At 50.1% G+C, this 20,767-nt stretch overlaps 1 protein-coding gene across 1 annotated transcript; it reads left to right on the top strand.

Moving 5' to 3' along the window:
* Nucleotides 1-941: 941 nt before the first annotated feature.
* LOC140192650 (ceramide synthase 2-like) lies at nt 942-20,767 on the top strand. The gene is made up of 10 exons (XM_072250181.1): nt 942-1,114; nt 6,733-6,850; nt 8,218-8,336; nt 9,711-9,768; nt 14,381-14,431; nt 15,152-15,244; nt 16,070-16,198; nt 17,001-17,107; nt 17,590-17,743; nt 19,573-20,767. Exons 1-10 carry the CDS (start codon nt 942-944, stop codon nt 19,696-19,698), a joined length of 1,128 nt encoding a protein of 375 aa, XP_072106282.1. The 3' UTR covers nt 19,699-20,767.

Raw genomic sequence — 20,767 nt, 5'->3', positions numbered from 1 at the left:
GTGAACAGCATGCAAGACAAGCTTTTCACTGTATCTCGGTACATGTGACAACAATAAACCAGTTTAAATCCAATTGTATTGGTGAAGCTGCGTGAGGATGAGAATTGGTTTATTGTTGTCTCATGTACTGAGGCAGTGAAAAGCTTTTGTGGGCCTGTCATGCAGACAGATCATCCACACACAAGTACATTCAGCGAGTACAAAAGGAGAACAATGCATTGCACGACGGTGGAAGGCTTCACAACACTAGCCGCACGGTCGGTGTTCACTTCCTGCTGCTGTCTACGAGGAGTTTGCAAGTGTCCCCCCCCCCCCACCGTGCTCCAGGCCCCTCCCACATTTCAAAGACGCACGCATTAGGGTTAGTAAGTTGTGGGCATATTATGTTGGCACTGGAAACGTGACCCCCCCCCCACCCCAGCAAACAACACATCTCACTGTATGCTTCAATGTACAAGTGACAAGTTCATTTGGATAGAGTGTCACAGTTCCAGAGAAAGTGCAGTGCAGGCAGACAGATGAAGTGCAAGAATCATGGTGAGGTAGATTGGGAGCTCATTTGAAGCACCACGTACAATACTGGTCTCTGTACTTGAGGGGAAGGGTGGTGAGACACGGTCTATGTTCTCCTGTAGTTACTGCCCTCGTCCTTCTGTATGGGAGAGGTCGTAGGTTCGAGTCCAGTCTCTCCGGATAATTGGAAATGTTGATATGGGGTGTTACCGTTCAGTTTGAGAGAGCTTGAATATAAAAGCAAGGAGGCTTTGTAAGGCATTGGTGAGCCTGCGTTCAGAATATTGTGACCCATTTTGTGCCCCCTATCGAAGGACCGATATGCCTCTCCTGGAGAGGGTTCAAAAGAGGTTTACTAGAACAATCCCAGAAATGAAAAGTTTAATGTATGATTAAATCGCCCACTCACTGCTGTCCCAACCCACAGGATGCTGCAGACTATTTATGACTGGTTCTGGTGGGACCGCCTCTGGCTCCCGTACAACCTGACGTGGGCTGACCTGGAGGACCGCGACGGGCGCGTCTACGCCAAGGCCAGCGACCTCTACGTCACCATTCCTTGTGCCTTCGTTCTGATGTTGATCCGATACGTCTTTGAGAGGTAAGGCCTGCTCTGTCTGCAAAACGGACAATGGTGGGGGGGGGGTGGGCGGGAGAGAAGGAGGGAGGGAGAGACAGGTGGCGGGAGGGGAAAGGAGTGGGAGAGATCTGGGAGAGATGGGTGAGATGGAGAGGGAGAGACAAAGATGGACGGAGGGAGGGTGAGGGAGGACGGGTGGGAGAGATCTTTAAGAGACAGGAGAAATGGAGAGGGAGAGATGGGGAGAAAGGGAGAGGGATGGTGGGAGAAGAGATGGAGGAAGGGAGAGGGGAGAGATGGACAGAGAAGGGGGGGGATAGCTTGAGAGGTGAGGGAGACATGGAGGGGGCTAGAGACTTGGAGAGACCACTCACCTACTGTCAAGAGACAGGAGTGGAAGTGGACCAAATGAAGGAGGTGTCCAACAAAGGGCAGAGACCATGGTTGTCTGGGTGAGGTAAAGGGTCAAGTTACCAAGGACAGTTCAATGAATGGGATTAAGGCAAATGCAGAAGGATGCAGGTGCCAAAAGTCTGTAGCGAAGCTGGGAATGTCCAGCAGATCAGGCAGCATCCATGGGCGTGGATACAAGTTGGTGTTGAGAGTGGAAGCCGGCATCAGAGCCGGTCAATTCCATCGCGAACAGGAGCAGTAGGTTGTCTGAACAGTGAGTCTCCAAGGGCCAAGGTGGGTGGCTGTGTAGAGTGAGAATTTGGGGTTGTGGTGGGGTGCCCCAGGTAACAGAGTGTGGAGGAGGCTGGGTTGAACTTCTGTCCCTGATTTATGAGTTGTCGAGGTATCCAGCACAGAAACAGACCATTCCGCCCATCCAGCCTATGCCATCCATGTGGGCGGAGTTGGTTTGGTTTAATCTCGACATATTGAGCCAAAGGGGCTGTTCCTGTTGGACAATAATCCCCAGGTCGACCCTGCTTACCCCAGTAAAATGGCTGCGTCCTCCATATCACCACGTTTCATGGGACTTGGGACTTGGCACTGGCAATGGTTTTGGGGCAGAAGTGGGTCTCCAAATTCAGACCCTCCCTGGGTAAGTGGGGGGTTCAAAAGGGCTGGTGGCGGGTGATTCTGTGTGAGGAAGACCCTTCTCTCAGGGTGGGGGGGGGGTGAGGATTGTTAAGGGCTGTTCTCCGCGGAGAGGCGCTCACTCACCCGTAACGAGTGTTGTGGGATGGTGGATCTGGAGGCTGTCTATTCTGTCTGCCTGTTCTTGGAGAACTCGGAATGGGGTGAACTCTGGAATGAATGCTGCCTGGGAGTCCACCAGGGGTTTGGCTGAAGGAAGGAGTCGCTGGGGTGGGACTGCTGCTCTGGATGTCTCAGCGGCCCAGTTGAACCTTGGCTCCTTTGCTTGGTTGATCCAGCCGAACTCCACACTGACCCAGCTGACCTTTTGGAGATAGGGGAGCCATGATGGTCCTTAGCTGAAGTCCCATGGTATCCCTGCCTTGGTGACCCTGTTGACGTTTGATCACAGAGCCATGGTGACCTTTTTGACCCTTGACATTGGGTGCTGTGGTAACCACATTGACCTTTAGCCTTGCCAACCCTGTTGACTTGACCAGGGAGCCATGGTGACCCTGTTGACCTTTGATCTTGTGAACATGTTGACCGTTGTCTTTGGTTGCCATAGTTACCATATTTACCTCTGATCTTACTTGCCCTAAACTTTAATCTTGTTGACTATGTTAACATAGAAAACCTACAGCATAATACAGGCCCTTCGGCCCACAAACTTATGCCGAACATGTCCCTAACTTAGAAATTACTAGGGTTACCCATAGCCCTCTATTTTTCTAAGTTTCATGTACCTATCCAAAAGTCGTTTAAAAGACCCTATTGTATCTACCTCCACCACCGTTGCCGGCAGCCCATTCCACACACTGACCACTCTGCGTAAAAAAAATTTACCCCAACATCTCCTCTGTACCTACTCCCAAGCACCTTAAACCTGTACCCTCTTGTGGCAGCCATTTCAGCCCTGGGAAAAAGCGTCTGAATATCCACACGATCAATGCCTCTCATTATCTTATACACATCTATCAGATCACCTCTCATCCTCCGTCGCTCCAAGGAGAAAAGGCCAAGTTCGCTCAATCTATTCTCATAAGGCATGCTCCCCAATCCAGGCAACATCCTTGTAAATCTACTCTGCATCCTTTCTATGGTTTCCACATCCTTCCTTCCAGAATTGAGCACAGTACCCCAAGTGGGGTCTGACCAGGGTCCTATATAGCTGCAACATTACCTCTCGGCTCCTAAATTCAATTCCACGATTGATGAAGGCCAATACACTGTATGCCTTCTTAACCACAGAGTCAACCTGCGCAGCTGCTTTGAGTGTCCTATGGACTCGGACCCCAAGATCCCTCTGATCCTCCACACTGCCAAGAGTCTTACCATTAATACTATATTCTGCCATCATATTTGACCTACCAAAATGAACCACCTCACACTTATCTGGGTTGAACTCCATCTGCCACTTCTCAGCCCAGTTTTGCATCCTATCAATGTCCCGCTGTAACCTCTGACAGCCCTCCACACTATCCACAACACGCCCAACCTTTATATCATCAGCAAACTTACTAACCCATCCCTCCACTTCCTCATCAAGGTCAGTTATAAAAATCACAAAGACTAGAGGTCCCAGAACAGATCCCTGAGGCACACCACTGGTCACCGACCTCCATGCAGAATATGACCCGTCTACAACCACTCTTTGTCTTCTGTGGGCAAGCCAGTTCTGGATCCCCTTGGATTCCATGCCTCCTTACTTTCTCAATAAGCCTGGCATGGGGTACCTTATCAAATGCCTTGCTGAAATCCATATACACTACGTCTACTGCTCTACCCTCATCAATGTGTTTAGTCACATCCTCAAAAAATTCAATCAGGCTCGTAAGGCTCGACCTGCCTTTGACAAAGCCATGCTGACTATTCCTAATCATACTATACCTCTCCAAATGTTCATAAATCCTGCCTCTCAGGTCTCCTACTTCTGCATCAACTTACCAACCACTGGAGTAAGACTCACAAGTCTATAATTTCCTGGGCTATCTCTACTCCCTTTTTCAAAAAAATTTTTAAAAATACTTTATTTTCAAAATTTTCAAAAAACAATCAAATCAACAAGAACATATAAGCTCAGCCATGTGTGAAAATAAAATGAGCAAAAAAAAGGGAAAAAAAAGGACAAAACATAAGAGCAGCGGTCCCCAACCGCTGGGCCGCGGACCGGTACTGGGCCACAGAGCATGCACTACCGGGCCGCGAGGAAACGATATGGTTTGGCGATATGATTCAGCTAGACCTTTCCTCATTCCCTGTCACACCCACTGTTGAGCCATTACGCATGTGAGGTCATTACCCGCGCATCATCCGTGTCAGTGCGGGAAGGAGATCAACTCCTCGAGCTTGCAAATGACGGCGGGCTGAAAAGTATGTTTGACATAACATCTCTGCCGGCATTCCGGATCAAAGTCAAGGCTAAATATCCTGAGATAGCCACGAAAGCACTGAAAACGTTGCTTCCATTTCCAATATATTTCTGCAAAGCGGGGTTTTCTGCAATGAATGCAAGGAAAACTAAATTGCGGAATAGTCGGGACTTAAGGAACCCCCTTCGAGTATCGCTGTCTCCCATCACCCCGCAATAGGACCGTCTTGTTCCAGGGAAACAAGCCCAGGGCTCCCACTGATTCAGCGATATTGGTGTGTTGCAATGATTTTATATGTTCATATGAGGAAAATATATGCTGTGTGTTTAATATCCAAACGTTACTTAAAATGTTATGATGCTATTGATTTATAAGTGACTTATATAACCATATAACAATTACAGCACGGAAACAGGCCATCTCTGCCCTTCTAGTCCGTGCCGAACTCTACTCTCACCTAGTCCCACCGACCTGCACTCAGCCCATAATCCTCCATTCCTTTCCTGTCCATATACCTATCCAATTTTTCTGTAAATGATAATATCGAACCTGCTTCTGCCACTTCTACTGGAAGTTTGTTCAACACTTACTTCAAGCTCCCCTGTCCTCCCCTGATAATTGACTTATCACTATATTCATGTGAGAAAAATATGCGCTGTGTGTTTAATATTAAATTTGTTAGATAAACCCTTTTAGAAACGAAACTGAGTGTATTAGCCACTGAACACCGATATTACGGTCGTGATTAACACCCCCCCCCGAACAGAATCGCCAAAAACGATTTGCAGGGGATCGACAGGTCACGCATGCACACTGGTGCCCGCGTAAGGCTTCATGGTCATTGTAGTCTTTCTCTGGGTAAACACAACGTATTTGACTGCTACTCTTGGCCGTTGGCAACCCTACCCCCCCGCCGGGTCAGCCGGTCCACAAGAATATTGCCGATATTAAACCAGTCCGCAGTGCAAAAAAGGTTGGGGACCCCTGCATTAGAGGGATGCCTGTTGCACAGAGTGCTCAAAAGTGCTAAACATTAAGTCTCGAATGAAGGCCGTGAGAGATTAGCTGGGGGGACATTGTTCACTTGCCCCCTGCCCTGTCCAGGTAGGCAAGAAATGGATCCCAGATAGCCGAAAATGTTATAATTGAATTGGCTCTCAAGAACCTGAGTCTTTCCATCTGTATGACTAAGATCATGTCAGCCATCCATCTCACAAGTCTATAATTTCCTGGGCTATGTCTACTCCCTTTCTTGAATAAAAGAACAACATCCGCAACCCTCCAATCCTCCGGAACCTCTCCTGCTCTCATTGTTGATGCAAAGATCATCGCCAGAGGCTCAGCAATCTCCTCCCTCGCCTCCCACAGTAGCCTGGGGTACATCTCGTCCGGTCCCGGTGACTTATCCAACTTGATGCTTTCCAAAAGCTCCAGCACATCCTCTTTCTTAATATCTACTTGCTCAAGCTTTTCAGTCTGCTGCAAGTCATCACGACAATCACCAAGATCCTTTTCCATAGTGAATACTTATGTAAAGTATTCATTAAGTACCTCTGCTATTTCCTCCGGTTCCATACACACTTTCCCACTGTCACACTTGATACGTCCTATTCTTTCACGTCTTATCCTCTTGCTATTCACATACTTGTAGAATGCCTTGGGGTTTTCTTTAATCCTGCCCGCCAAGGCCTTCTCATGGCCCCTTCTGGCTCTCCTAATTTCCTTCGTAAGGTCTCTCCTGTTAGCCGTATAATCTTCTAGATCGCTAACATTACCTAGCTCTCTGAACCTTTTCTTCTTGACTAGATTTATTACAGCCTTTGTACACCACGGTTCCTGTCCCCTACCAGAACTTCCCTGTCTCACTGGAACATGTTGACCCTTGAATGGAGGGCCATGGTGACACAACTGATCTTTGATGGCACTGGTAGCCCTGAGAGCCTCAATGATCGTATTGACATTTGACCAGAGAGCGCCATTGCGACCCTGTTGACCCATGATCTTGGTGACCCTGTTTACCCTTGACCGGAGAGCACTATGGTGACCCTGTTGACCCATGATCTTGAACCAAGCCCTTATGGTTGATCTATTGCCCAGGGAACTACTGCTCATTCTCTGGATATATACTGACTCTCTCTCTCCCTCTGTGTACCCCCAAACCCCCCTCCCCTGTCTACCCTTCAGAACCATAGCCACTTACTTCGCACACTTACTGGGCATTAAAGAGAAGGTCCGGTTAAAGGTGAAACCCAACCCTATTTTGGAAAAGTCCTTCAGTCTCTCATCGAAACATCCCAAACAGGTAGGTGCTTCGGCGCATATCCCTCCCTCAGTCAATTGGTGTTGGTGGGGGAGGGGGCAATGGCATTGCCACCACCCCCATCGTCCTCTCCCACCACCTGATTCTATCAGGCACAATGCCTCTTATGATGGAGAGTCTAGAGGGGTGGGGGAGAGGGTAAGGGTGGATGAATTGCACGTGGATTTCTCGGGGGGTGGGGGAGAGTTTGGAGACAGTAGTCTGGTGAGCACTGGATCTGCTGAACTGAACTGTCCTGCCCAGGTTTGGGGAGGAGGAAGAAATCCATCTCAAGTTTGGGGTGTAACCCCTCTGCTCCCCCGACTCCCACCCCCTGTGTCCAGCTGGGTGGGTGGGGTCTGTGCAGAGTGAACCTCAGGGAGTGGGAGGTTGTCGACACACTTAATTCAAACTCTTTGACTTTGATGACCCTTTTGAGCTGGGACAAGGGAGGAGGGGAAGGTCTGACTCCATGGGCAGGGATGGTGGAGGTTGCCCCAACATGGGGAACGGGAGAGGGATTTGTGATGGGGATGGATGGGGCTGTGTATTTACGGGTGGGAATTAAGGAAATTGCGGTGCTCAGCCCAATTTTGGATGAGCGCCATGGGAAGGTGGGTATGTGGGAACTTGCTGGTGCTGAAAGGATGCAGTCGCTCAGAGCAGGAACAAAAGCTGGGGGGGGTGGTGCCATTCACCCCTTACCCCCCTATCCCACCCCAGCGTCACCCCCCACCCCATACCTGCCCAGTAGCAGTGAAGTGGAGAGAAAATTCATTGGAGAAGTTTGTTAGTGCCTGGAGAATGCTGTGAATGGATAGACTGGTGAGGAGGGTGGGGGAAGAGAGGTTGGGGGAGGAGGGTTGGGGAGGGTGATGGAGGTGGAAGGGTTGGCATGGGTGGTTGAGCAGCCACACCAGCCCTCTCCCCAGCACCAGCCCCAACCTTCTCTCCAACCCCAATATCCTCCCCAACTCCAACCTCAATCCCCACCCCAGCCCTAACCTTCTCCCCAACTCCAACTCCCTCACAATTCTAACCCTCTCCCCAATTCAAACCCCAATCCTCTCCCCAACCCCCTCCCCAATCCTCCCCCTCCCCAACCCCAACCCTCTCCCCCTCCCCAACCCCAAATCTCTCCCCCTCCCCAATCCTCTCCCCAACCCCAATCCCCTCACAATTCCAACCCTCTCCCCAACTATAACCCCCTCCCCAGCCCCAACTCCCTCCCCAAATCCAACCCCCTCCCCAACCCCAACACCACCCCTCCCTGACCATCCCACCACTATCCCTCTCCCCACCCCCACTGCCACTGGATTATTTTTTTGCTTGGCGGGTGACAGATGTTGACGACCTCTCTTCCATCACAGAGCGAAATTGAAAGCCTCGCCAAAAGCAGCAACCTCACCCCGCGCCAGGTGGAGCGCTGGTTCCGACGGCGGCGAAACCAGGCCCGACCCAGTGTAATGAAGAAGTTCCGGGAAGCTTGGTAGGGAGTTTTGTCTCTCGGGTCTTTTAATTTCTTATTCTGTGTGCCGTTTCCCTTCTTCTCTCAGTTTCCACGAAGTCTTTACTGTATAATTACAACTCGATGCCTGCCATGCCTCAGTTCAAGATGGCTTCCTCTGGCAATCAACAAGATGATGTATTATTGCCCTAAATAAAAATGGATGCTTCTCATTTCTTCAGGGAATGGTTTCACTAATGCCCTAAATAAACATGTCTCCCTCTAATTTTCAAAGGTGGGCTGGTTCCACTAATGCCCTAAATGAAGATGGCCCCCTCCCACCATCACCCATTGTAATTACCATTATTAAAGATGGCAAGCTTTCTATCACTGGTGTGATATCATGCTGTTGCCACAAAGTAGGGTGGCTGTTGGTCACCATCAGCATCAAGGCTCAGTGCTGCCCTAAAGATGTCTACTTCCAGCTGCCAGTGGGGGTACTGCCCTAAATAAAGATGGCAGCCCACCAGATATCACCAGATCATTGACTTCAGGAAAGATGGGGGATGAGGGGTGCACACACTCCCGTTTACATCAATTGTGCTGAGGTTGAGAGCTTCAGGTTCCTAGATACGAATATCACCAATAGTTCCTCCTGGTCCAGTCCTGCAATGCCACAGCTAAGAAAGTTCATTATTGGCTCTACTTCCTCTCAAGGCTGAAGAAATTTGACATGTCCCTTCACCGGTTTATTGATGCACCATAGAAACCATCCTGTCTGGATGCATCACGGCTTGGTATGGTAACTGCTCGGCCCGTGACCGCAAGAGACTGCAGAGAGTTGTGGACACAGCTCAGCACATCATGGAAACCAGTTTCCCTTCCGCAGACTCTGTCTACACTTCCCACTGCTGAGAAGGAGCAGCCAGCACAATCAAAGTCCCCACCCACCCCGGGCACTCTCTCTTCTCCCCTCCCATCGGGCAAAAGATACAAAAGCCTGAAAGCTCGGACCAAAAGCAGCTGCTGTAAGCCAGTTGAACAGTTCCCTGGACTCCTGCCCTCACAACCTAACTCGTCATGGGCTTGCACCTTATTGTCTTCCTGCACTGCACTCTCTCTGTAACTGTGACACTCCATTCTGCATTCTGCTTTTGCTTTTCCCCCTTTCTTTTCGATTGTGAAGGAAAGGTTGTTGTCACTCAGCAGACTTTCTGCAGCCTTGCCCCCCACCCACACCCTTCCGGGGAGTGGGGTGCACTGACCTGGGTCACCCTGCCCCTCTCTGACAGGCGGACGGCAGGGCAGGCTGAATGTAGGTCCGGGGGAGGGTGGGGGGAATGTTGTTTCAGGGAGCTGGAGCCTGTGTACGTTGCCTCGCGTTTGGTGCTGAACGCATTTCACTCTCCCTTTCAGTTGGCGGTTCACCTTCTACCTGGTTGCTTTCGTTGCCGGCATGGCAGTTCTAGTGGACGTGAGTACCCGGCCTGCTTCCAGTTGGGACCTTACTGTGCGTGTGTTTGGTTTGAGGCGGAGCAAGAGAGTTGGCATCAGACAAAGGAGCAGAATTAGGCCATTCGGCCCATTGAGTCTGCTCTGCCATTTAAACACGAACGATTATTTTTCTCTCTCAACCTCATTCTCCTGCCATCTCTCTGTAATGTTTACTCCCTTTACCAGTCCAGGTAGAGTCCATTTGATAGAGAGTAGGCCCTTTGTGGAATCTGTGGAATTCTCTGCTCAATGGAGGCTACCTCAGTAAATATAAGACAAGGTTGAATAGATTTTTGCATATAGGGAATTACGGGTTATGGGAGAAAGACAGGTAGGTGGTGATGAGTCCATGGTCAGATCAGCCATGATTTTATTGAATGGTGGAGCAGGCTCGATGGGCCAGATGGCCAACTCCTGCTCCTATTTCTAATGTTCTGGTACGTTCCTTGGTTCCACAATGTTGTGCTGACCCTTTAACCAAGATCAATCTAACACTTCCCTCCCACATCGCCCTCATACACGAGCTTTAAGTAACTCTAATGTATCAGCCTCTACCACCCCCCACACACCCATCACTCACCTACCTCTGACATTCCTCCCTATACTTTCCTCCAAGCACCTTAAAGCTTCGCCCCCTTATATGAGATATTTCCACCCTGGGAAAAAGTCTGTGGCTGTCCACTCTATCTATGCCTCTTATCATCTTGTACACCTCTATCAAGTCACCTCTCACCCTCCTTCGCTCCACAGAGAAAAGCCCTAGATCACTCAACCTTTCCTCATATGACCTGCTCTGTAATCCAGCCAGAATCCTGGTGAATCCCTCAGCACTCTCTCGAAAGCTTCCACATCTTTCCTATAATGAGGTGACCAGAACTGAACACAATACTCCAGATGTGGTTTTATAGAGCTGCAGTCCCCCGATATTTGTACCTGCAGAGAGTGGAGGGAAATGGGTCGTGTGCAGAGACCGGCTCAGACATTGTTCCTGGGGTGTAGTCAAGACTCTGTCATCTTCTCTCCCCAGCGGAAGGGGAGTTAAGATGATATAGTGTGACAATTCTGAACCATAAATGGATAACAATTGAGGCGCAAGGTGGGTGAAGTGAGGTGTTACATTTTGGGAAGTCATAAGACCACAAGACAAAGGAGCAGAATTAGGCCATTGAACCCATCGAGTCTACTTCATCATGGCTGATTTACTTTCCCTCTCAACTCCATTCCCCTCCCTCCTGCCTGTAACCTTTGACACCCTGACTAATCAAGAACCTCTCATCCTCCACTTTAAATATACCCAATGGCTTAGCATCCAGATCTGTCTGTGGCAATGAATTCCACAGATTCACCACCCTCTGCCTAAAGAAATCCCTCCTCGTCATCTCTGTTTAAAGGGACATCCTTGTTCTCTGAGACTGTGACCTTTGGTCCCAGACTTACCCATTTTAAAAGCTTACAAAAGGAAACTAAGAAGGTCATTAAGAGGGAAAAGATTAACTATGAAAGGAAGCTAGCAACTAATATCAAAGAGGATACTAAAAGCTTTTTCAAGTATATAAAGAGTAAAAGACAGGTGAGAGTAGATATAGGACCAATAGAGAATGATGCTGGAGAAATTGTAATGGGAGATAAGGAGATGGCGGAGGAACTGAACGAGTATTTTGCATCAGTCTTCACTGAGGAAGACATCAGCAATATACCGGACACTCGAGGGTGGCAGGGAAGAGAAGTGTGCTCAGTCACAATTACGACAGAGAAAGTACTCAGGAAGCTGAATAGTCTAAAGGTAGATAAATCACCCGGACCAGATGGAATGCACCCTCGTGTTCTGAAGGAAGTAGCTGTGGAGATTGCGGAGGCATTAGCGATGATCTTTCAAAAGTCGATAGATTCTGTCATGGTTCTGGAGGACTGGAAGATTGCAAATGTCACTCCGCTATTTAAGAAGGGGGCAAGGAAGCAAAAAGGAAATTATAGACCCTGTTAGCTTGACATCCGTGGTTGGGAAGTTGTTGGAGTCGATTGTCAAGGATGAAGTTACTGAGTACCTGGAGGCATATGACAAGATAGATAGAACTCAGCATGGATTCCTTAAAGGAAAATCCTGCCTGACAAACCTATTACAATTTTTTGAGGAAATTACCAGTAGGCTAGACAAGGGAGATGCAGTGGATGTTGTATATTTGGATTTTCAGAAGGCCTTTGACAAGGTGCCACACATGAGGCCACTTAACAAGATAAGAGCCCATGGAATTACGGGAAAGTTACATACATGGATAGAACGTTGGCTGATTGGCAGGAAACAGAGAGTGGGAATAAGGGGATCCTATTCTGGTTGGCTGCCGGTTATCAGTGGTGTTCCACAGGGGTCCGCGTTGGGGTCGCTTCTTTTTACATTGTACATCAACGATTTGGATTATAGAATAGATGGCTTTGTGGCTAAGTTTGCTGACGATACGAAGATAGGTGGAGGGGCCGGTAGTGCTGAGGAAACGGAGAGTCTGCAGAGAGACTTGGATAGATTGGAAGAATGGGCAAAGAAGTGGCAAATGAAATCCAATGTTGGAAAATGTATGGTTATGCACTTTGGCAGAAGAAATAAACAGGCAGACTATTATTTAAATGGGGAAAGACTTCAAAGTTCTGAGATGCAACGGGACTTGGGAGTCCTCGTACAGGATACCCTTAAGGTTAACCTCCAGGTGGAGTTGGTGGTGAAGAAGGCGAATGCAATGTTGGCATTCATTTCTAGAGGAATAGAGTAGAGGAGCAGGGATGTGATGTTAAGGCTCTATAAGGCGCTGGTGAGACCTCACTTGGAGTACTGTGGGCAGTTTTGGTCTCCTTATTTAAGAAAGGATTTGCTGACGTTGGAGAGGGTACAGAGAAGATTCACTAGAATGATTCTGAGAATGAGAGGGTTAACATATGAGGAACGTTTGTCTGCTCTTGGACCGTATTCCTTGGAGTTTAGAAGAATGAGGGGGGACCTCATAGAAACATTTCAAATGTTGAAAGGCATGGACAGAGTGGATGTGGCTAAGTTGTTTCCCATGATGGAGGAGTCTAGTACAAGAGGGGATGACTTAAGGATTGAAGGGCGCCCATTCAGAACAGAAATGCAAAGAGATTTTTTTAGTCAGAGGGTGGTGAATCTAGGGATTTGTTGCCATGGGCAGCAGTGGAGGCCAAGTCATTGGGTGTATTTAAGGCAGAGATTGATAGGTATCTGCATAGCCAGGGCATCAAAGGTTATGGTGAGAAGGCGGGGGAGTGGGACTAAATGGGAGAATGGATCAGCTCATGATAAAATGGCGGAGCAGACTCGATTCTGCTCCTTTGTCTTATGGTCTTATGTTCTTAAGGAGCCATCCTCCTCACGTTCACTCTATCTCGGCTGCTCAATAGGTTTCAATAAGATTCCCCCTCAATCTTCTAAATTCCAGCGAGAACAGGCCCAGAGCCATCAAACTCATCACGTTAACCCTTTCATTCCTGGGATTGTTCTCGTGAACCTCTTCTGGACCCTCTCCACTGCCAGCAAATCCTTTTTTCAGACAGGGGGCCCAAAACCTCTCACAATACCCTGCGTGGTCAGATCAAGACGGGATTTTCACAGTGAACGGCAGAGCCCTGGGGTGTGTAGTAGAACACAGGGACCTAGGAGTACAGGTAAATGGTTCCCTGACAAGGTGGTGAGGAAGGCTTTTGGTGCCCTGGCCTTTATCGGTCTGTTGCACCATTCCACCGTGGCTGATTTATTACCCCTGTCAACTCCCTTCTCCTCTCTCCATGACCTTCAACACCCTTACAGATTGAGCAGAGAAGTTGGGAGTCAAGATGCAGTTGAACAAGATATTGGTGAGGCTGCACTTGGAGTGCTGTGTTTAGTTTTGGTCACCTCGCTATGGGAAAGAGTGCAGAGGGGATTTAGGCGGATGTTGCCAGGATTCGAGGGCCTGAGATATAGGGAGTGATTGGACAGACGGACTTTATTCCTCAGAGTGCAGAAGACGGACGGGTGACCTTATAGAGGTGTATAAAATCATGACGGGCATCGATAGGATGAATTCATGCCAATTTCCCCCCGGGTTTGTGAAATCAAGGCCAGAGCTTTGAAACGAGAGGGGAGAGATTTAATAGAAACCTGAGGGGCAACTTCTTCACCCAGAGGGTGGTCGGTCTATGGAACGAGCTGCCAGAGGAAGTGGTTGAGACAGGTACATTAACAGCATGTAGAAGGCACTTGGACAGGTACACGGATAGGAAAGGTTTAGAGGGATACGGACGGGTACACGGATAGGAAAGGTTTAGAGGGATACGGACGGGTACACGGATAGGAAAGGTTTAGAGAGATACGGACAGGGACACGGATAGGAAAGGTTTAGAGGGATATGGACAGGTACACTGATAGGAAAGGTTTAGAGGGATACGGACAGGTACACGGATAGGAAAGGTTCAGAGGGATATGGGACTAGTTTAGATGGGGATATTGGTGGGCGGAAGGACCTGTTCACATGATGTGTGACTCTATACCTGTGGGACAGGGTTACTAAGTCCTGCCTTTAACACAGTCTGGTGTCTGTTGTTTGCAGAAACCTTGGTTCTACGACCTGCGGGAGACGTGGAAGGGGTTCCCGATCCAGGTAGGATAGTAATCTGCTCCAAAATCTGCCTCTCCCCACGGGCTCCAGAATGTCGCGCCAGGTTTCGATGCTCCCCAAGGGGAGAGGAGGTTTGGAAGGTTAAGGGGGGATTCACTGGTGGCATGTTGATGGTGCTGAGCGAACTACCTTGCAATAGCACCCATGCTGTCTGCGCACTGCAAGATCCCGTAGAGTAGTGTGCAAGTGTCTAAGTTCTTGTTGAGGGTGGGGAAGAGGATGTTTCTGAGAATTGGGGAGTGGTGGAGGGGTTTGGTGCCCCCACCCCTCAACACCTCCTCCCCAATCGATGCTCCCTCCTTGACTCCCATTTGGCCCCCCCTTCATCCGTCAACACTTCCTCCCCAATCGATGCTCCCTGCTTCACCCTTGCACTCCCGTTTGCCCTCCTTCACCCCTTGCCATCATGCTGTATAGTGCTGCCCTCTCTGGGGTATTCACACTGAATCCTAGCTCCCTCGATGTGTCCTTGTTGTCTTGGGTGAGGATATTCCCTGGACCTATTCTGGGAAATCAGTCTCCTCCTGGTACCCTGAGGCTGGGACAGAACCGAAAACAGGAGCCGGCTGTGTCACCCCGTACCTGGCCCACTGCTTTGGATCTTCCTACCTGGGGAGGGAGGGGACTGTGTGCTTGATCCTCATTGGTAAGGTCTCAGTGTCCACTGTCGATGTCCTGTCCCTCTCTCCCCCTCCCCTGCAGACGATGTTACCCTCACAGTACTGGTATTACATGATCGAGCTGGGATTCTACTGGTCGCTGCTCTTCACCGTAGCCTCTGATGTAAAGAGGAAGGTAAGGGGGTTCCCCGATCTGTGTCCACATTCTTGCTCACTGATCCAGGGACACTGAGTGGGCAGGGGGGGGTCAAGGCTACCCCGGGACACTGATCTAGGGACTCAGAGTTTGGGGGGTGGGGTTGTTTGAAGCCACCCTGGGACACTGATCCAGGGACACAGAGTGGTGGGGGGGTTGCCCTCTCGCCCAGTGAAGGATATTTTAGCACTGGAGGGGATTCCCCAGGGTTACCCCCCAGGTGAGACGGTTGTCCTATTAAACCAAGCTGGTCTTCTCTTCCATGGCTTTAGCAGGGTGGCGGGGGGTTGAATTTGCTGAAACGTCAGAACCTGAGGGGATGTGTCGGAGAGGTAGGGATGGTTCCAGTGGTTGGAGAGTTGAATGAGGAGACACAGTTAGGGGACAGTTGTTTCACATGAGGTGTGTGGGAACTCCTCACAGGTGGGGAGCTCCTGTCTGTCTCTGTGTCTCTCTCCCTCTGGATCGAACTCTAATTAGACACTCGCTCTCCGATCCTTGCCCTCAGGATGTGACCCTGTGGAATGGGCACTGCTTCTCCCCCTCCTGGGGTGGGATGGTGGGCCGAGACCCATGGGAATAGGGGTCTGGACCTGGTCTCCCTGCCCCTGTGCCGAGGATGGTCTGTGATGGGTGGATTACTCACAGGTCCCCTCCATCTCCCTGGGCCGGGGATGTAAGTGTGCATGGGAAGACTCAAGCATCAAAAGGATGGAGGGTGTTGGGTGAGAGTAAGGGGTAGATTTGGGGCAGGTTCAGCAGTTGTGGCCATGTCTCACACCCCACTTCTCTGCCCTTCAACAGGACTTCAAGGAACAGATCATCCACCACGTGTCCACCATCATCCTCATCGGCTTCTCCTGGTGCACCAACTACATTCGCGCCGGGACCCTGGTCATGGCTGTGCACGATGCCTCAGACTACTTCCTTGAGGTAGAGCGCCCGTCTCACATTCCCATCCGAACTCCGACCCTGGCCATGTCACCCACTCTCATCCCCTCCTGACCTCTCACCTTCAGTCCTAGTTGCTGACCTCTCACCCCTAAACCTTGTGCTGTCACCTTCTAGAGTTGCCATTGACCTTTTACTTAGCCCCCTGCACTGACCCCTCACCCTTAACCCTTGTGTCATTCTTTTGACCTCTCACCCCTCAGCGGTATCAAATTCTCACCCCTAATCCTTGCAGTCACCATCCCAACCCCTCACCCTCAAAGTCACTTCCCCGCCCCCATTTCTGCCTCAAATTCTACCCTTCAACCGCCACCTTCTGACCTGTGACCCTTCACCACCCCAATCTAGTGTTGACGCTCCCATCTGTGATCCCGCATCCTCAGGCCAATGCGTGACCATTCAGCCCATCGAGTCTGTGCTGACCACCAGCCACCCATTTACACTGATCCCCGTTTCGTCCTCCTCACACATTCATCAGTGCCCCCCCCCCCAATTCTACCCCTCGCCCACACATTAGGGGTTGCAACTTACAGCCGATTTACTCACTGACACTGCACATCTTTGGGGTGTGGGAGGGACCCGGAGCATCTAGGGGCAGGTAGACACTCTCTCTCACACACACACAATATACCACAGGTCCCGTGACAGTGGCTCTACCCACTGCGCCACCGGGCTGCCCATGTGTTTATGTGTAGAGGCTTGCTCTCACAGAGATTGGGGGCACTGGATGGGAAGGGCTCTGGGCGATCCAGACTACTCTCTAATCCTCTTCCTATGCCCGCAGTCCGCCAAGATGTTCAACTACGCTGGCTGGAAGACGACGTGTAACTGCCTCTTCATCCTCTTCGCTGTGGCTTTCTTCACCACCAGGCTCATCATCTTCCCTTTCTGGTACCTGCACGCTCTGCATTCCTGCAGCGCCTATTGGTCACTAGCTGCCAGGCTGCAGTGCAACCCTCTCCTCACTGGGGCATGTGCACAGCGGGATCCCATATGCCCTCCACAATTCCTCCTCTGATTAGGTGCTGGAATCTTGCTCTGGCTGTGCAGTCGAGGCTTTGCTTGGATGACTTCTGATTCCTTCTTGGGGTAGATTGTGTGATGGGACAGTGTGGAGGGAGTTTCACTCTGTGTCTGACCCCAGGAATGTGTGATGGGATGGTGTAGAGGGAGTTTCACTCTGTGTCTGACCCCAGGAGTGTGTGATGGGACGCTGTAGAGGGAGCTTCACTCTGTGTCTGACCCCGGGAGTGTGTGATGGGACGGTTAGAGGGAGCTTCACTCTGTGTCTGACCCTGGGAGTGTGTGATGGGATGGCTTGGAGTGAGCCTCACCCTATGCCCGATGTGACCCACTGTCTCTCCCCCTGCCAGGATCATCCACTGTACTGTGATTTACCCCCTTGAGCTTTACCCTGCCTTCTTCGGCTATTACTTCTTCAACGGAATCCTGGTCGTTCTTCAGCTCCTGCATATCTTCTGGGCCGCCCTCATCCTACGGATGGCCCTCAAGTTCATGACTGGGAAGGTAAGTAGCTCACTCGCTCACTCAGGGAGGTAAGGGAGGAGATGAAGGCAGGGTGGCCAGTGTTCAGTGATACAGTGATACCCTGGTCCGCAGGGTTAAGGTATGTGGGGTCCAAGACAAGCTGGCTAATCGGATCCAATATTTGTATTCCGAGTCAGAGGGAGGGATGCTTCTCTGAGGCAAGAGGTCCTGCAGATGCTGCAAATCTTGAGCAACACACCAAACATGCTGGAGGAATTCAGCAAGACCCTTTTCTGCCCAAAACGAGATGGTACCTGACCTGTTGAATTCCTTCAGCATTTTGTGTGTTGCTCAGGATTCTTCATGGACAGGGAACCTGACTGATGGTAAACCACTGGAATCTGTGTTGGGAATTTTGGGATTGTGTGTCACTTTGAACGTCAATGTAGAACTGTAACGGAACAGGGCCCTCCAGTGTACTGTATAGTTCTGAACCAGTTAAACACGTAACTGAGCTGATCCCTTCTGCCTACACTGCTCCATTCTCTGCACATCCATGTGCCCCTTATGCAGGTATCCTATTTACCTCGACCAATACACTGTGTAAAAAAAAAATTAAATTGAACTTGCCCCTCTCACCTTAAATGCGTGCTTTCTGGTATTAGAAATTACGACGGGGGGGAAAAGATTCTGACTGACTGTGGTCAATTAGGTCTCCCCTCAGCCTCCACCGTTCAGAGAAAACAACCCAAGTTTGTCCCACAAGCCTCCTAATGCAGGGAGCACTCAGCTTCCTGTTTTTCCCCATCTCTCCCAGTTGCACTCAACACATTCTCGTCCCCTCCTGGGATGCCTCTCTGCTAATGGTTCCCACTCTCACCTCTATTTATGGTCCAACATGGGGTGCTCCTGCTTATCTCCCTCCAGCAGTTCTCTCCAACCACCCCCCCCCATTATCTCAATAACCCTTTTCCCCTGCCCCCCTTTCTCTGCCCCTTGTTTTCTCATTCACCTGCCACGGTCTCCCAACTCCACCCCTCACTCTCCTCTTGAATTGGCACCACCTGCCTGTCCTCCCTCACGTCCCCCTCAGCCCACCAATCACCTCGGGCTCCAAACTCACCACATTCGCCCCCTTCCCCCAGCCCACCAATCACTTCAGGTTCCTGCCTCACCACATCAACCCCCTCCCACTCCACTCAGCCAATCAGTCAGCTCAGGATCTACCTCACCACTTCAATCCCTCAGCCCATCAATCACCTCGGACTCCAAACTCACCACATTTGCCCCGTTCCCCCAGCCAACCAATCACCTCAGACTCCTGCCTCACCATATCAGCCATCCCCCCACCCCGGCCAACCAGTCAGCTCAGGCTCCTGCCTCAGCACTTCCAAACCTCATCTCCATCCTCTCGATCCTGAGACCACCAATAGCTTCAAAGGTTATTGGGAGAAGGCAGATGAATGGGGTTGGGGGGGTGGAAATCAGTCAAAATAGAAAGACATAATTCTGCTCCTATGTCTTGACAACACCCGCCCCATACCAGCTGTCACATTCTTCATTCTCAGCCCTGATGCGGAGTTTCAACCTGAAATATCAGCACTGCCTTCCCCCTCCATAGATGGTGCTCAACACGTTGAGATCTTCCAGTAGATGGTTTGTTGCTCCTGATTGCAACAGCTGTCGCAAGGATAGGTTCAGGATACGGGTCAAACTGAGGCAACTGGAACTAGCTGAGATGGGAATCTGTCAGCAGGGGCTGGTAGGGCCAAAGGAATAAGTGACTCCCAGTAAAACATTTGGAGGACGGGGGATCTTGATCCGAGATTTAGTTTCTCTCTCTCTCCCCCCCCCCCCACCCTACACAGATAGTGGAGGATGAACGTAGTGACCGGGAGGAGACGGACAACTCAGAGGACGAGGAACCGGTGAAGAATGGCCCAGTGTCCAATGGCCACACAGCGCTCAATAGCAACCACAGCAAGACCGACTAGTGCCTGCTGTTCCTTGGGGAGGAAGTGTGGGGAAGGGAGGGGGAGAGAGTGGGGAAAAAACTACCCTCCCTCTCCACTTCCTTCCTCTCCCTCCTGGTAACAACCGCACGCCAGAGGGGGAAGGTAATATTTTTTAACATTAAGTGGGGGTGGGAAGGGGGAAAAAGAGAGAGAGAGAAATAATCACAGCTTTAATATATTAAAAGACCTAGCTGGAGAAATGAATATCTTAACTAGCCCTCCCTCCCTCTCCCCTCACTCCTCTGAATTTTTGAGGTGGTGGTGGGGAGGGGGTGAAGCATGTGTGGTTATCTAAAGGAGGGACAGGAGAGGAGGGGATGCAGAGAAGATACCCCAAAGCTCTTGAATAGTGGGTCTGTGTGCCTCCGAGCAGGATTTTCTTGTTAGTTTGCTTATTTACCACACTCCTTCTATCCTGGACTCGTCTTTGGAGGGGGGTGATAGAGGGTTGGTTACCCTGGTGGGATCGCACCTTGTAACATGCAATCTTTTGTTTCTGAGGAGCATTTCTTTAATAAAAAGACAGTAACTCGCTTTGGAAAGCTCGAACAGCTCGGTAGGGGGAGAGCTGTGGAAGGTCTGTGTGCTTGGAGTGAGGAACAGGGATGTTGAGGATGCGAGTGGGAAGGAGCGATTGGTTAGCACAGGTTTCTCTTCTGTTCCCACTCCCTATATCAGGAGTGATAGTAGGTTTTGTGATTGGATGGAGGAGGGAGGGGTCTAGTCATAAATTCATTGCATCCCTATACAGCACTTGAAAGAGCTCCCTGGGGAAGTAGGTGCTAGGCAGGGGCGGAGATTATCCCAGATGTTCAATTAATTTCCTCTGATCCCACCAGGGGCCACAAACCAGAATCTCAACCCCACCCCCTCCCCCCAGGGTCTGTTCATCTAGTCCATTAACTACACTCCGTGGGAAGGGATGGGATGGTCTAGATTTGATGTTACATTTGCAACACATATTGTAAATAAGAAAAGAAAATGAGATGTTGGGATGCCTAAAACAGTTTGCAATTAATTTTTTTGATTAAAAATCCATTTTAAAAGA

This window comes from Mobula birostris, unplaced genomic scaffold (assembly GCF_030028105.1).
Source record: "Mobula birostris isolate sMobBir1 unplaced genomic scaffold, sMobBir1.hap1 scaffold_2012, whole genome shotgun sequence".
NCBI classification, from domain to species: Eukaryota; Metazoa; Chordata; class Chondrichthyes; order Myliobatiformes; family Myliobatidae; genus Mobula; species Mobula birostris.
The sequence above is the reverse complement of the archived record's forward strand: the minus strand, read 5'-3'. Positions and strand labels throughout refer to the sequence as shown.

Excerpts from the sequence above, each read along its gene's own strand:
- LOC140192650 (XM_072250181.1), top strand. The coding sequence starts at position 942 with ATGCTGCAGACTATTTATGACTGGTTCTGGTGGGACCGCCTCTGGCTC. Across the intron at positions 8,337-9,710 it reads AAGAAGTTCCGGGAAGCTTG|TTGGCGGTTCACCTTCTACC; the intron begins GTAGGGAGTTTT and ends TCTCCCTTTCAG. Across the intron at positions 17,744-19,572 it reads TCAAGTTCATGACTGGGAAG|ATAGTGGAGGATGAACGTAG; the intron begins GTAAGTAGCTCA and ends CACCCTACACAG.